Genomic DNA, 13750 nt, shown 5'->3' with positions numbered 1-13750 from the left:
CCACTTGGAGAATCTAGGGAAATGCTTTCCCTTTGCTGTGCTTTTTGTTCTAAGGGGCATCTGTAGTATCTGTTCAGTAATTCATCAGAAATGACAAGTCATACAACACAGCTTTCATCTGTGTTCTAAGTGTTGGATAAATAATCCAACACTTAGGAAATGAAGTCAGAATACCAAAGGAAATGAAGTCAGAATATCAAAGAGATAGATACTAGATACCTGCATTCCCATGTTTACTGAGCACTGTTCCTAACAGTTAAGATATGGAAGCAACCCAAGGGCCTATCAAGGATGAAAGGGGGAGGTGGGACTGATGTATCATTTCTTAAATTACAATACCTTAGGAAACTGTAAACTGAGAACACAGGAGTTTGTTTTGTGTTTTAGGTCATTGTGAAATAATTTTAAATTAAGTAATTACATAATTATATCTCTTGTTACCAAAAGATGTAAAAATCTTTAAAAGATATCATCAACATTGAATGACAACATAAAATAGATGGAAAAAGGCTGAGTGCCAGTGGCTCACACCTGTAATCTAGCTACTCAGGAGGCTGAGATTTGAGGCCTTTTAATTCAAAACCAGCCTAGGCAGAAACAATCTGTGAGAGTCTTACCTCCAGTTAAGCACCAAAAAGCCAGAAGTGGAAGTGTTGCTCAAGTGGTAGATCACCAGTTTTGAGTGAAAAAGCTAAGACACAGTGCCCAGGCCCTGAGTTCAGTCCTCAATACTGGCGTGCGCGCGCGCGCACACACACACACACACACACACACACACACACACACACACACGATGGAAAAGAGCCAGTCCTCCCCAAGTATTGTCTATGTCTTTCATATTACTGTTTAGAGTTGACACAAATTCTAGATCGTGCAGCCAAATCCCATCTTGAAACATTCTATTTAGATGAAATTTGGTATTTTGCAGCACAGGCCATGACTGTAGTAGTTAAGTAGCAGCCACAGCAGATGCTTGGATGTCCCAGTAACAACGTTTCCCTTGCTTCTCCCCCACTCTCCGCAGTGTGCCTCTCTGGATGGCAAGTGCTCCATCAGCTGTGATGATGAGGTAAGATGGCTGAGGGGAGGTGACAGCTAGTGCTGTGAAGAGAGCCAGATCTGACACACCACTCTGGGTCAGCCTCGACACACACACACACACACACACACACACACACACACACACACACAAAACAAAGAAACAAAGAAAAGGACATGTGCTTCTTTTCCTTTTTGTTTTCTTACTCCTCCCCTCTAATAAGATAGTTTGGTTATAAAAGCTGGAGAAATGTGTTTAAAGACCTCATGGATAGCACTATTGGAATGGGGAAATTTTGTTTATAGGCAGCAATAGACATTATTATCATTTGAAAGTCATGCAATTCTTAAAGCTTTACCTTCATGACTTAGGCATCTTTCCAGTCTTATAACCATCCAGTGAAACTTGTAGGAATTGTTGGCCTATCTAGTAGATAAGAAAATAGAAGATGAGAGAAATTAACTGGCTTAGTTAATTTCATTTAATAAATATTCAGAAAATCTAGAGTTGAAAGTTCTGAAACTCAAGAATTTTTCATTCTATCCTAATGCTTTTCTTTTAGAACTCTTCTTTCTCTCCTTTTCCTTCTCCGTCTAAGGGGTTAAACATCATCAGCAGAAGAAAAATTATGGGCCCTAAGTCTGTCTATCAGACTTAGGATTTTATAACATTAAGTCCAGTGTCCCTTCTACTTAAGTACAAGTAGAAGAAACATGGTGGACTTTTCACTTCAGTTTAAGTAGCCTTTTTCTGTGTCTTATTTAAAAACCAGTGTGTTCCCAAACTAAACTTTATAAATAATCACATACTAACAGTTTTCTGTTACATCAAGTTTTAAGAAACCCTAACCAAATTTAAACAGATTAGAAGTTGATTTCAAAATAAAGCATGCAAAAGAGAAATAATCTCATAACTATGAAAGGATGACGTTAAAACAGAAAAATGAGGGGGGGGGTCAGGCCCCAACTGTTTAGGGGTCAGCTTAAAATAAAATTTGTAATTTTAATTATGATCAATGTAAGAGTTACACTATCTAAACAATAAAAGCCAGTCAATCAGATTTTTAGTGAAAACCCAACTTTTTCTGATCATCAGATCAAAAATAATTTTCTTTTTGGAAAGAGCATCCTGTGAAATTTTATGACCAACATGCTTTGGTAAGTTCAGGGGCAACTTTTCTAGGATATCCAAGTGGGTCTCAGTTCCCTCTGGCTTTATGACCTGTGATGTCTTATTGCAATGATCAGCACAAGAACTCAGGGAAGAGTGCAATTAGTCAGTGTTATGTGGCCCTGTGTTAAACTCTTCACTTTGCACAGAGGATATAATTACTAACCCAAATTCATAATAACAAAATCAAGGTTGTTAGTTTGTTGGTGGGATAGCTGGTAGTTTGGATAGCTGGTTGGTTGGTTAGTTGATTCATTGGTTGTTAGGGTAAGTGGGTGGTTAATAGGCTAGATGGATAGTTGGTTGAACAATCTGATGATTAAAACTAGCCTCAGCACATCTACATACAGAAGAAGTGGAAATGGGTCTCCAATCTGGAAACATACAGAGCATCTTTTGTTCAGAGACTGGTATTACAGGTTATATAGGACAATGCATAGTTACAAGTCATAGAATTAGACTGATGAGCCTCCAGCTGTGACTCTGACAATAAATAATCTTTGTGAACTTGGACAGTTCTCTGAGCCTCTTAATGACTCAATTTCCTCCACTACATAGTCATAGAGATTGAAATACACATGTCACAGAGTAATGGTGAATAATGGGGGGGGGGTGAGGTAATAAAAATTGCTTAGCAGAGCAAAAGGCAAGCACTGAATGTTAATTCTAAGCCTAACAAGTCTGAGTCATGATTCACCTGTATCTGAAGGCTCAGACAATAATGGCACACATACTGTGGCACTGTAAGTACAGGCTGTGATATTCTATTTACCACTAACGATCTCTTTTTGGCAGCCATTGAGAGAAACCCAGGCAACTGTCTTTTAAAGATTCACGTACTTTGAAAATTAAGCTTGATATGCTGGTGTGTGCCTGTAATCCCAGCTATTTGGAAGACAGAGATGGGAGAATTGAAGCTCAAAACCAGAATTGGTAAGGAAGGCTGCAAGACTATCACAAAAAAACAGGCTAGGCTGAAGGTGCAAGCCTATGATGCCAGGTACATGGAGGCAGAGGTAAAAGAATCAAAGTCCAGGCTGGACCTATGCAAAAGTATGAGACCATATCTGAAAAATCACTAAAGCAAAAAGTGCTGAGGGCTGACTCAAGTGGTAGAGCATTTAACAACCATAAGGCAAGGAAGGAAGGAAGGAGAGAAGGAAGGGAGGGAGGGAGGGAAGATGGGAGGGAGGGAAGATGGGAGGGAGGGAAAAATTAAGCCCTGAATTTTTATGATTTTTTTAACTTGATCTGATGCTCAAATGTCCTCAGTGTGCACTTTGAAACTATCTTCTATTTTCCTCTTTGAGCCTTAAAATTTGGCTCCAGGAAACTGTCATTGTTTTATTGGACATTTCAACCTTCCTTCCCACCCAGACCAAATTCCATTTTCCCAGGACACTTTTTCCAAGGATTATTCTCTTTTCATTATTACCTAATTAGGCCTATGAGACCAGCCTTTCCAATCCCCAGCTTCCCTCATGTAATCAAAGGCCCATTGAACAGCTGCAAGAATTCACAAATTCATATGGCTTGTCCACTGCACTGAAGACCTACCTCACTCGCCCAGACTGATCAGACATGCTTTGCCTGCCTTAGGTTTCCTCCAGCCCCAATGTCTCCCCATCGGCAGTCTCCTTGGACCTCAGCAGGAGTGCGTGAGGCTTGTGGGAGAGTGTGCATCTTTAGTTGTCCAGTCAGAGCCTGAGCCATGTGTCTTGGAGGATCTGGCCATAGTGCTGACTGAAATCTTAAAAAGACTTTGCATGGGGCAAATGTTATATTCAGAGCTTATTAGGGGCAATTTCAAATACTCTTTCAAACATGTTATTCGGCCCTTCTTAGGGACCAAGGTCTGTCTGACCATGAAAGATACAGTGGAAAACTGATTTAGAAATGGCTTCTGCCTCCTGCAAATTACTGGGTATCAGGGAAGGCAAGCACATCTAATCACTAACTGGGATAAGTGGGATGGAGTGGCCAACACTCACTGGTAACAGAGGCTACTCTGAAGTGGTGACATTTAAGTCCCTGGCAGATTGGGAAGGAAAGGACTTTGATGATGGTGTACAATGCATGAGAAGAACTTCATAGGTAGAGAATACTCCTGCAAGGCGTGGAGGTGGCAGAGCAAACGTGGTAGAGCTAGGATGTAGCATACTAGTCAGGCACTAGCCCATCATGTACAAGGTCCTGGGTTCCATCTGCAGCATTGCCAGTAAGCAAAGCCAACCTGGTTGGCATTCAGGATACAAAGGAAGGAGGAATGCCATGTTTACTTCCCATTTCAGCCTGACCCAGCCGGTATTTCCTCACTGCAGCCACTCTCTTTTCTCATTTACGTATCGTCAACCTCCATCTCCTGGTCAGAGAAGCAATACTTTGCAAAGACAGTGGAAACTGAGAAGGTTGACCTCTAACAAGGCATCTGGAGGAGGTGGAGGGGGCCAAAAACCTCATAATCAATTCTGTTCCACTCTCTCTTGTTCCAGAGAATTAGAGATCAATAGTATCTACCAATCGCTAAGACGTTGAGTGTCCGCAGGAATGCCTCTGTTAAATAGGAGATGCCTTGGCTTGTTACAGGCCTAGAAGCAGAGCTACATCCATACAGCTGGGATCTCCATGTCTGGAGCAACCCCAGCTGGCCAGGGAGTTGGTGGGAGGGTCATTTGAGGGAGGGACACAGGTCACTGCTACCAAAGTGACTACTTTGCAATAAAATTATTTCAAACAGATGGGATTTTGATATTATAGTTGGCCTATAATGTAATGATAGAGCAAGTGGTAAGAATGAAGGGTCAAGTTATCCTACAACTGACATATTAGAGATTAGGTTAGGAGACCTGGAGAAGAGTAGTACGCAGTGGCACATTTTCTTTTGAGATCAGACATATTGACTGTAGCTTCAACTTCAGGTGAAAGAACCAAATCTCCCTTCCCACCCCCCACATGCCTCAAAATAAACAAAGGCATCTCCCTGCAGCAAGACAAAAAAATCACCAAACTAAGCCAACCAGTGGTACTGGGATCTGAACTCAGGACCTTGAGCTTTTTCACTCAAGTGTAGTATGCTGCCGCATGAGCCACATCTCTACTTCTGGCTTTAATTGGAGAAAATAACATCACTGACTTTTCTGCTTCAGCTGGTTTTGAACCTTGATCCTCAGATCTTAGTCTCCTCGGTAGGTATGATTATAGGCCCGAGCCACCAGTGCCCAGCAAGGACCTCTTGTTTTGAGTGTAACCACTTCACTCCCTGAGAAATGTTGGAATTGTAGAATTAGGACATGTGATAAGTGGCCAATAGCCATTGGCTGAGGGGATGAAAACACATGTTCTTGAAGTTTTTTAACTGTTCCCAGCACTACCCATGTACCTCCCACTGCATCTTCTCAACCACCCAGTGGGAAAGTACTTGCTATCTACTATTTTTTTTTCCAAAAAGAAAATCGAGACTTCCAGGGTTCAAAGACTTTGCTCACAGTCACATCAATACCAACTGTCAGAGCTTCTGGTCTTAGTCTCAGCTGATATTGTCTTCCAGTTAACACCCGAGTCAGCCCTATGGATTTTCATTCCCCAGTATCTTTTGCCTCCCAGTCTGTGACTGCATAGTTCCCATACAGGGATTTAGGCTGTAGGTTTTAGTGTCTGGTATCTGCTTTTATGAACCCAAATCAGTCTTCTCTGAGTAATGTTGATTTTTTCTTTACTTCTTCCTTTCCTTTCCTTTCCTTTCCTTTCTTTTCCTTTCTTTCCTTTCCTTTTCTTTCCTTTTCTTTCCTTTCCTTTCCTTTCCCTTTCTTTCTCTCTTTCTTTCTCTCTTTCTCTCTCTCTTTCTTGCTCTCTTTCTCTCTCTCTCTCCTTCCTTCCTTCCTTTCTTCCCTCCTTCCTTCCTTCCTTCCTTCCTTCCTTCCTTCCTTTCCTTCCTTCCTTCCCTCCCTCCCTTCTTCACATTCTCTCATGCCAAATCTAGGGCTTAAACTCAGGGCATGCTTTAGCTCAATTTGTCACTAAAGGCTGGTGCTCTACCAGTTGAGCCACACCTCCACTTCAAGCTTTTTGCTGGATAATTGGATATACAAGTCTCTTTGTTTGGGAAGTTCTCATTTCTCCCTTAGTGGTCCTTTGGGATTCAGTGATGGACAGGCACCTTATAACAAGGAGCTGGGGTTGAAGATGTGGGGTTAAGGTAGAATAGACTAATGAAGGAAAGTTGAAGAAATATCTCCTGTATTTCCTGTTATTGGAGGGGGAGTACAGGGAAGGCAATTAAATAGTTTTCATAAAGTGACTATAGAGAAACCTTGAACAGACAGGCTAATTTTGTCCTGACTGAGCTGTTCACCTAGCATTCTGCCCTCTAGCTCTGTGGGCTGACTCCACTCACCATACTGCTCAGTAATAATTTAATCCTAGTGGTTGTTGACAGGAGATCTGTTTAAGCAGTCATCTAGTCACTTAATTTATATCTTTGTGTTTATAGGTAGACAACAGAGTGTTGCCTGTAATGATACCTTTCAGATTAGAGGCCCAGATCAGTGACTCAGCACCCAGATTTTGACATGTGACTTGTCAGTTAGCAGTTCTTGCTTTTGCTTAATAAGTTGACCAAATCTTTTTAAATTCAGCATTGTTCAGTTGAAATAAAAACATTTCCATAATGCTCAGCAACTTCCACTTCTTGTCCTGAAATTCTAATGGAAGTATATGGGGAATTCTATTTTAAGAATGTTAACTAGAAACATAGTCCAAAGAAGAAATGCCAGTGTTCTCATGCATTTCTACAAGTATAGGAGAAACAAAGGCTCTTCCCTGCCTGTGCCCAGCAGTGCATGACTACCTGCTGGGCACAAGTAGGGCACCTTTGGAAGAAGTGGCTAGAGCACGGTGTCCTTATAGGCCAGGACAAGACTTTCTTTGCTCCTTTGTCCATGACCATCTAGTAGAATATAAGCTAAGCTGACTGACTACATGGGTGACATTTAGGCTATAGCCTATCCTGTGCTTGTTTTCTTCCATAGATCCTTCTTTAACAAGTGGTTAGATATATGCAGAGCCCTGCTAAATTATATCTGACAGAGTCTTTTGGCTTCAGATATTAGCTTAAGAATTGCTGTGCTGAGGGAACTCAGGAACATGTAATTGTGGTCACAACCACCTGAGCAAACTAACCTAAACACAGTCACTTGTGTTGTTTTTCTTGCATTCAGCCATAAAAGTAGCACCCCAAGCACTTGGTGCAGGCATTATTCTGGCTGACTTTTCTGCCACCTGTTGTAGTGTCTTATGATAAGCAGCAGCAGACAAGATCTGTCCTTAGCTAGCTGTAGGTTAAGGGATTGCTCTTTCCAAATAAAGCTTTCTCTAAGAAGGTAGGCCCCTGAGCTCCTAGTACATCCTGTAGTCTGGAAGATAGAGGAGACAGCATGGGCTTTGAGGTCATGTGGCCTTGTGCTTAGCTGTGTGACCTTAGAGAAGATATATCTGTGGCCTGTCTTTTCCCCTGTTCAACAGGATAATCACCTACTTGACTTCTGAAAAGTAAGGCTTGCTTGGGCCAATGCTTCCTATAATTGCTCTTTCTTCTCCTCCCCAGCATTGCCCTCTTCCTCTTCAGCCCCTCTTCATGACAATGAAGTCTTATGAACAATGTCTTTGTGTGATAGTTGTCATCTGGTGATTTCCCAGGCTTGCCACCCATCCATTTTCATAGCTTGCTCTTCCAGGCTTTGTGTTGAAACAGGCTTCACACTCTGTTCTTTCCATTGAAGAAGAGAGGAGAAAACCAGGTCTGACTTCCCTTCCACTCAGTGCTGGCCACTATCAGAAGGCTCCTCACATCCAAGAAACAAGATCTGAGAGAGAACCAGATGTTCACAACTACTAATGAAAAGTTTCATTGAAGATTGTTTTAAAGTAGGAATTGTGAAAATATGTTTATTTTAACCAGTTCAGTTTATAGCTGTAATTGTACTGTATTTCTCCAAAAGGGGGGAGAGGCATTCATGGAGTCAGACATTTAATGTTTCTAATAAAATTATTAAATGGCCCACTATACAGACTCTGACACCTAATTTTCCCAGAGTGACCACAAAGAGGGTCAAATACAGTAAAAGACCTGATCTGATGAGCCTTCCCTGGGGCTTCCTTGTTACTTGCTTTTGAAATCATTGTCTTTGGAAGCACTTCTCCTGTCTTGTGAATTTTTCTAATTACCGATTAGTCCTAATGTGTCAATAGCATCCTTAAGGACAAAAGATGTTCTCATATTCATGGACTTTGTGTGACATCTTGCGTCTTTCTTAAGATTTGTGGTGTTTGTGATCATCAGTTTGCCAGAGAGATAGTGATCAAGGATATAGATGTTAATACATTATTATTAATCAATTACAGATGTTTGGGTAAGAACTTATTTTATAACTAGGAATTTGGGGAGAGAGCTGATATCTTGTGATATTCTGTGAAACTGTGAGGAATACCTACTTTTGTATTCAGTATGCATTTATTGGGTGTTTTGCTGCTATTTGTATCCCCAAAGTAAACATCATGGCATTCAAGTCAACAAGCATATGGATTTATGAAACATAATCCAATGTAGCCTGGGGTAACACATTTTCAGCTCCTAGTATAATCAAAGATATTGCTGTCTTGGATAACATAATTACTTTGTACAAATACTGACATCTAAAAGTGTAGTGACTAGCAGGGTTAGATGTCGAATATCTGAAATACGAGTCATCCTAGGTTCAAGAATGGGCATTTTAGTTGTTTCTAATTTTAATTAAATTAACATTAAAATTAAATGTAAATCTATGTAAAGATCATAACACCCCTATTAGAAGCACGGTTCTGTGGATGCTTCCATAATGCTGTCTCGAGAATAAAGATAGTTTATCAAGACTCTCTCCAGGACCAAAGTAGTGTCCCTGAAGCCAAGAGCTTTTGCAAACCGCCAGAGTGTGACCAGGTTACTCAAGTCATTCATCTGACCCTGTTTTATAAACAAGTCAAGCTCTGTTTTTAAAGCAGCTGGATCTTCTATATAAAGGTGCTAGAAAGGCTTTTAATTTTCTGGCCATTCAACATAGTTACTATCTAGAAATAAAGGTCAAACCTTTCCAACCTACTCACTACTGTCCTTTTGTCCTCCACTCAAGACAACCCTGTGCATAGGCCAATGTTCCAGAAAACCCCAACCCTGTGGTAGCCTGGAGCTAGCAGGAATTTAGCTCAGGGTAAAGATATGTTACAAATTAAATGTTGCAGTAGGTATGTAAAGCTGCAATAAATAGAAACTGAGTTACATCAAGGACAGAATTAAGCTTTAAGTTTAAACTCTACAGCACTATAATTAAAATTTAGCCTGTAGCAAGCCATTCACTTAGATTAAAGGAGTATGGGGGAAGTGGAGGTTCAGGCTTACCTTGCTTTCCACAATTTATAAGTCTAAGTTACCAAAGCTAATAGTCCTGCCCCCAAGTCCAGCTCCAATTAAAAACACAGTTTGAAAAACCTTAGAGGCCTGAGGGGCCCCTTTTTGCAGAAGGCTAACCCTTCCCCCTGACTCAGTGTATGAACAAATTAAAAAATACTACCTGGTCCCCTGATGGTCCTGCAAGCTGACAAGGTGTTTTCATTAATACATCATTAGAATAATGGCATTGTGCTGGCGATTTACTTACTAAGCCACCAAAAGGTACAGGTCCAGGGGCTTCTAGATACTTTGCTCCTAGGAAATAGACAAACTATAATTTGTCATTTTTAATGCATATTCATTTTATCCCATTCTGGGTTGTTTAAGTCTTGTTTGGCATCCCGTCTTGGTTAGTCTTGCAGAGTCAACTCTAGGGTTAGCTTAGCCATGGCTTGAATATACAGAGCCAGCAAGCCTTTTCAGTCTCCTCAATTCAATTTCCCTACCATCCCCCTAAATGGGCTTCTCTGAGGCTGGAAGTACGTCATTGCATGTAAAAGCAGTCTGAGGACCTGAAGTTGAAACTGTGGTTTTTGTTTTCTAGACTGTGAACTGTTACCTCATAGACAATAATGGGTTTATTCTGGTGTCTGAAGACTACATGCAGGTGAGTGGAAAATCCCTCAACTCTAAGTAAGGTTGCTTGGAATGAGTTCAGATCAGGTAGTGCAAATTATGGTATTGAAGACAACCTGGAGACAATGAGCTAAAGGGAAGAAGCAGGAGGCTGATTATTAGCCTTATTTCCATCCCTCCAGGACTGTCACAGCCAACTTCTCAGCAGGCCCCAAAGAGTGTTTACTTCCCAGAAAGGTACGGGGGAGGGGGGAGGCCCCAGGGCCCATGGTCTGTTCTCATACCCGTAAAATGCTCATTTTATAGAACCTTGTTTTAGAGTTGCCTGTGCTACATGAGGAACATTTGCCTGAAAGGTGCCTTAGAGTTTGAACAACTTTAAAGAGCTTTTTCTCCTTCTGATATTTAACTGTCACATACACACATACATACACACACACAAACCCACACACATACACACACTCCTACTGAATTACTGTTTTCAGTTTTCTTTGTAGTTTTTCCTGTTTAAAAATCAGTCATCTAAGTTGAAGGATTAACCTGGGCCCACAGCACTGAGGGACTAGTGTCAAGGAGAAGAGAGGAATTTTCTCCATTTGCTTGGACCATGTACAGTGAGCACATAGTCTGCACATAGGAATCTCACTATTCCAAAGTCAAAATGAGAAACTCAACAGCCTTCAAATGTCTTCAATTAGAAATTCAACAGGCATATTAAAATAAGAAAAAGTATGAATTTCATAGTTCATCATAAAATAATATTAGCAGGAGGGGCATATGTTTTCTGTCTGACCCTCAGGATAAACTTTATAAAACAAGGATAGTTGACTATGGGTGGTTTCTAATAACTCTAACATTTGAGAATACTACAGTTCTATATAATGAATGTTCTTTGAAATGTTTTTCAATTTCTCAAAAGTCAACACTATGATAGTGATGCTTAATAAGTTAATTAATTGTCTTTATGGGGGATCTTTCAGATCTGAGCTCAGTGATTTGTTGATTTAAAACAGTGACTTTGAGAAGCAAGATCGACAGGAAATGTACTCGTTACTCATGTAACTATAACTCCTGTGTACAGTATCTTTACAATAAACAAATAAAAAAAAGAAGCAAGATCTGTGCTTCTATTTCTCCTCTTATCCTTGGAAATATGGTAGGATCGGATGTAAATTTGCCTTCAAGACTCAAAATGTCCATGCAGTCACCTACAATACTGAACATCACTGGGCATTGTTCAGTTGGTGGATGTGAGGAAGGATGAAATCAAAGCCCATCAGCCTGTGATCACATGTGCATTTGGCTGAGAGGAAGAACACTGAGAAATGAAGAAGTCTGTGCAACAAGACCCCTAATGCATCACCTGGGAAGAGTTCTGTCCTTCTGCCAAAGTCACTGAGGGCTGAGATAGGGCCTGGGCCTGGGACACAGGAGTTGGAGTTGATCTTCCTGTGCTGAGCCTTGGACCAGCCAACAGACCATGGAAATAGGAAATACTCATTCTATCAAAGCCATGGCTGCCACACTCACTCTGCTCCTGCCCCCCACCTCCCTCTCTCTTCTGCTAGAGGCATTAGGCAAGAGATCTGCCAGCCTGCTCAGCCTGGACTTGTTTAATGTTTGGCTCCCTGCCCCCCAATTAGGATAATTCTTCTTCCTCTAACAACCAGTTCCATTGACACTGGCATACATACCCACACAAAATACAAATGTCCTTCTTGCTCTTAGCATCAGTACACACCCACAGCTTGCCAATGTTTCTCTCCTGTCACACAGGAAGTGTCTGATATTCAAAGAAATGTTTCCTCCTTCTTCTTTCTTCTTGACTTTGATGAAATCTGTTAATTTGCCTCACTGCCTAGACATTTTTGTTAGTGTGATTGAGGCCATTCATTAAATTATTATCAATGAAATAGTAATACAATGTCTTATATATATTAGACATTACATATTGTCACACCTTCCCGTACTCACATACATGTTATGAGTGCTCACAGCTGTCTACTCAAGAGTAGAAATAGGTTCCTTTTTGCTCTGCACAGCCTCAGGATGCTGGCAGAAGGTTATTACTATGAACTGTGCTCCTCAGTTCATGAGGACGCCCCATCACAGTGGTCCAGGCTATCTGGAGAACATTCAAGGTTTTCAAATTCTATCCAGCAGCAAAAAGTAGACTCATGAAGCCTTCAGCTTGGCAATGAACTGATGACAGCCCGGATGCAGGAGTAGGCCATTGAAATTCCAATCAGCCATGTTGCCTCCCTGGATAGTCTCATTCTTAGTCAAAATATTAACAACCTATGAGCACTTCTATTGGAGAAAGTGATTTTGAGAAAGGACGGGTTCTCAACTGCTGGAAATTTATAGGGCTGGGGAAGTGCATTGTTATATTTTCCTAAACAGGTCATCCAGGAATTATAAACAATTGTTTTTATTACTGCTTAGGAAGCCCTTTCACAGCCTTATTCTGACTGTTTGGAGTAGCATTTTAATCACAAGGGATTAAGTTCAGCTTAGTGCTGACTCCTTCCAAAGATAATGGTGTGTGTGTGTGTGTGTGTGTGTGTGTGTGTGTGTGTGTGTGTGTGTGTGTGTGTGTGTTTCAATTTCAGTATTCTGCCATATGTGTTTTGGGGACAGTCCCATCTGTTCAATAGTTTTTTCTGTTACTCCTAGGCTTCTCTTGACCATTAGTACCCTTGTAATTTTTTATAACAGAAAATCAGAAACTCCAGCTCCAGGACCCAGACTATTTATGTTTCTTCCCTGCTATTTGGGTGCATCATCATTTATCTATACTTCTTCATCAATCTTATCTTCTTCCCCATAGACTGGAGACTTTTTTGGTGAGGTGGAAGGAGCGGTGATGAACAAATTGTTAACTATGGGCTCCTTTAAAAGGTAAGAATTTCATGGCCCCTGAGTCCATCTAAAAGTTGACCTAAATAATGTGAAACAAACCAAGGTTAAATAAAAGCAAGCCCAGATTTGAACCCATGGGTGGTTCCTACTCTGTTCAAACTCCAGAAAAATCTCACTGAAATCTGATGCCTTACACATGAGTCTTAGAAACTAAACTCACAATGAGCTTCCCTGTTCCCCTAACATTGAGTTTTTTGGAGGCCAGCATTACGTGGGTGTGGCCACTGAGTGAGAGGTTCTAGCAGGTTTGGGTGACCGTGAAGGAGTAAAAAAAGTTTTAACTGGTCAGTAAGGAGGAGTGAATTTTTGTCAACCTGAAAAAAACAGTCAAACTTCCTAGGAATTTGGAACTCGAGGATGGCAGATGAAATTTAGAAAGTCACTGATATATCTTCAGAAAACCAAGGAAAACCTAAAACCCTCTCCCACGAGACTATAAATTGACGTCCACTGCTAGAGGAAAACCCAGAGGAGGCCCAGTTTTCTAGGCAGTTGTAAGAACTCTTAGTAAACTTGAGCAGAGATTAGGTAGCTCCCCTTCTGCCCCCTCTCCCTCCAGGCAA

At 41.0% G+C, this 13750-nt stretch overlaps 1 protein-coding gene across 2 annotated transcripts in view; it reads left to right on the top strand.

Moving 5' to 3' along the window:
• Positions 1–13750, top strand: part of Cacna2d3 (calcium voltage-gated channel auxiliary subunit alpha2delta 3) — a 940778-nt gene that overhangs the window by 847293 nt on the left and 79735 nt on the right. For both annotated transcript variants that reach the window (XM_070018501.1, XM_070018499.1), the window contains 3 exons: positions 1025–1069; positions 10234–10296; positions 13096–13166. In XM_070018501.1, the coding sequence (XP_069874602.1) occupies positions 1025–1069; positions 10234–10296; positions 13096–13166 (179 nt within the window). The remainder of the gene's footprint in view (positions 1–1024; positions 1070–10233; positions 10297–13095; positions 13167–13750) is intronic.

The sequence above is a fragment of the Dipodomys merriami genome, unplaced genomic scaffold (genome assembly GCF_024711535.1).
Source record: "Dipodomys merriami isolate MVZ:Mamm:240054 unplaced genomic scaffold, mDipMer1.0.p SCAF_13, whole genome shotgun sequence".
NCBI classification, from domain to species: domain Eukaryota; kingdom Metazoa; phylum Chordata; class Mammalia; order Rodentia; family Heteromyidae; genus Dipodomys; species Dipodomys merriami.
Note: the sequence above shows the minus strand (reverse complement) of the source record. Positions and strands in the feature narration are given on the sequence as shown.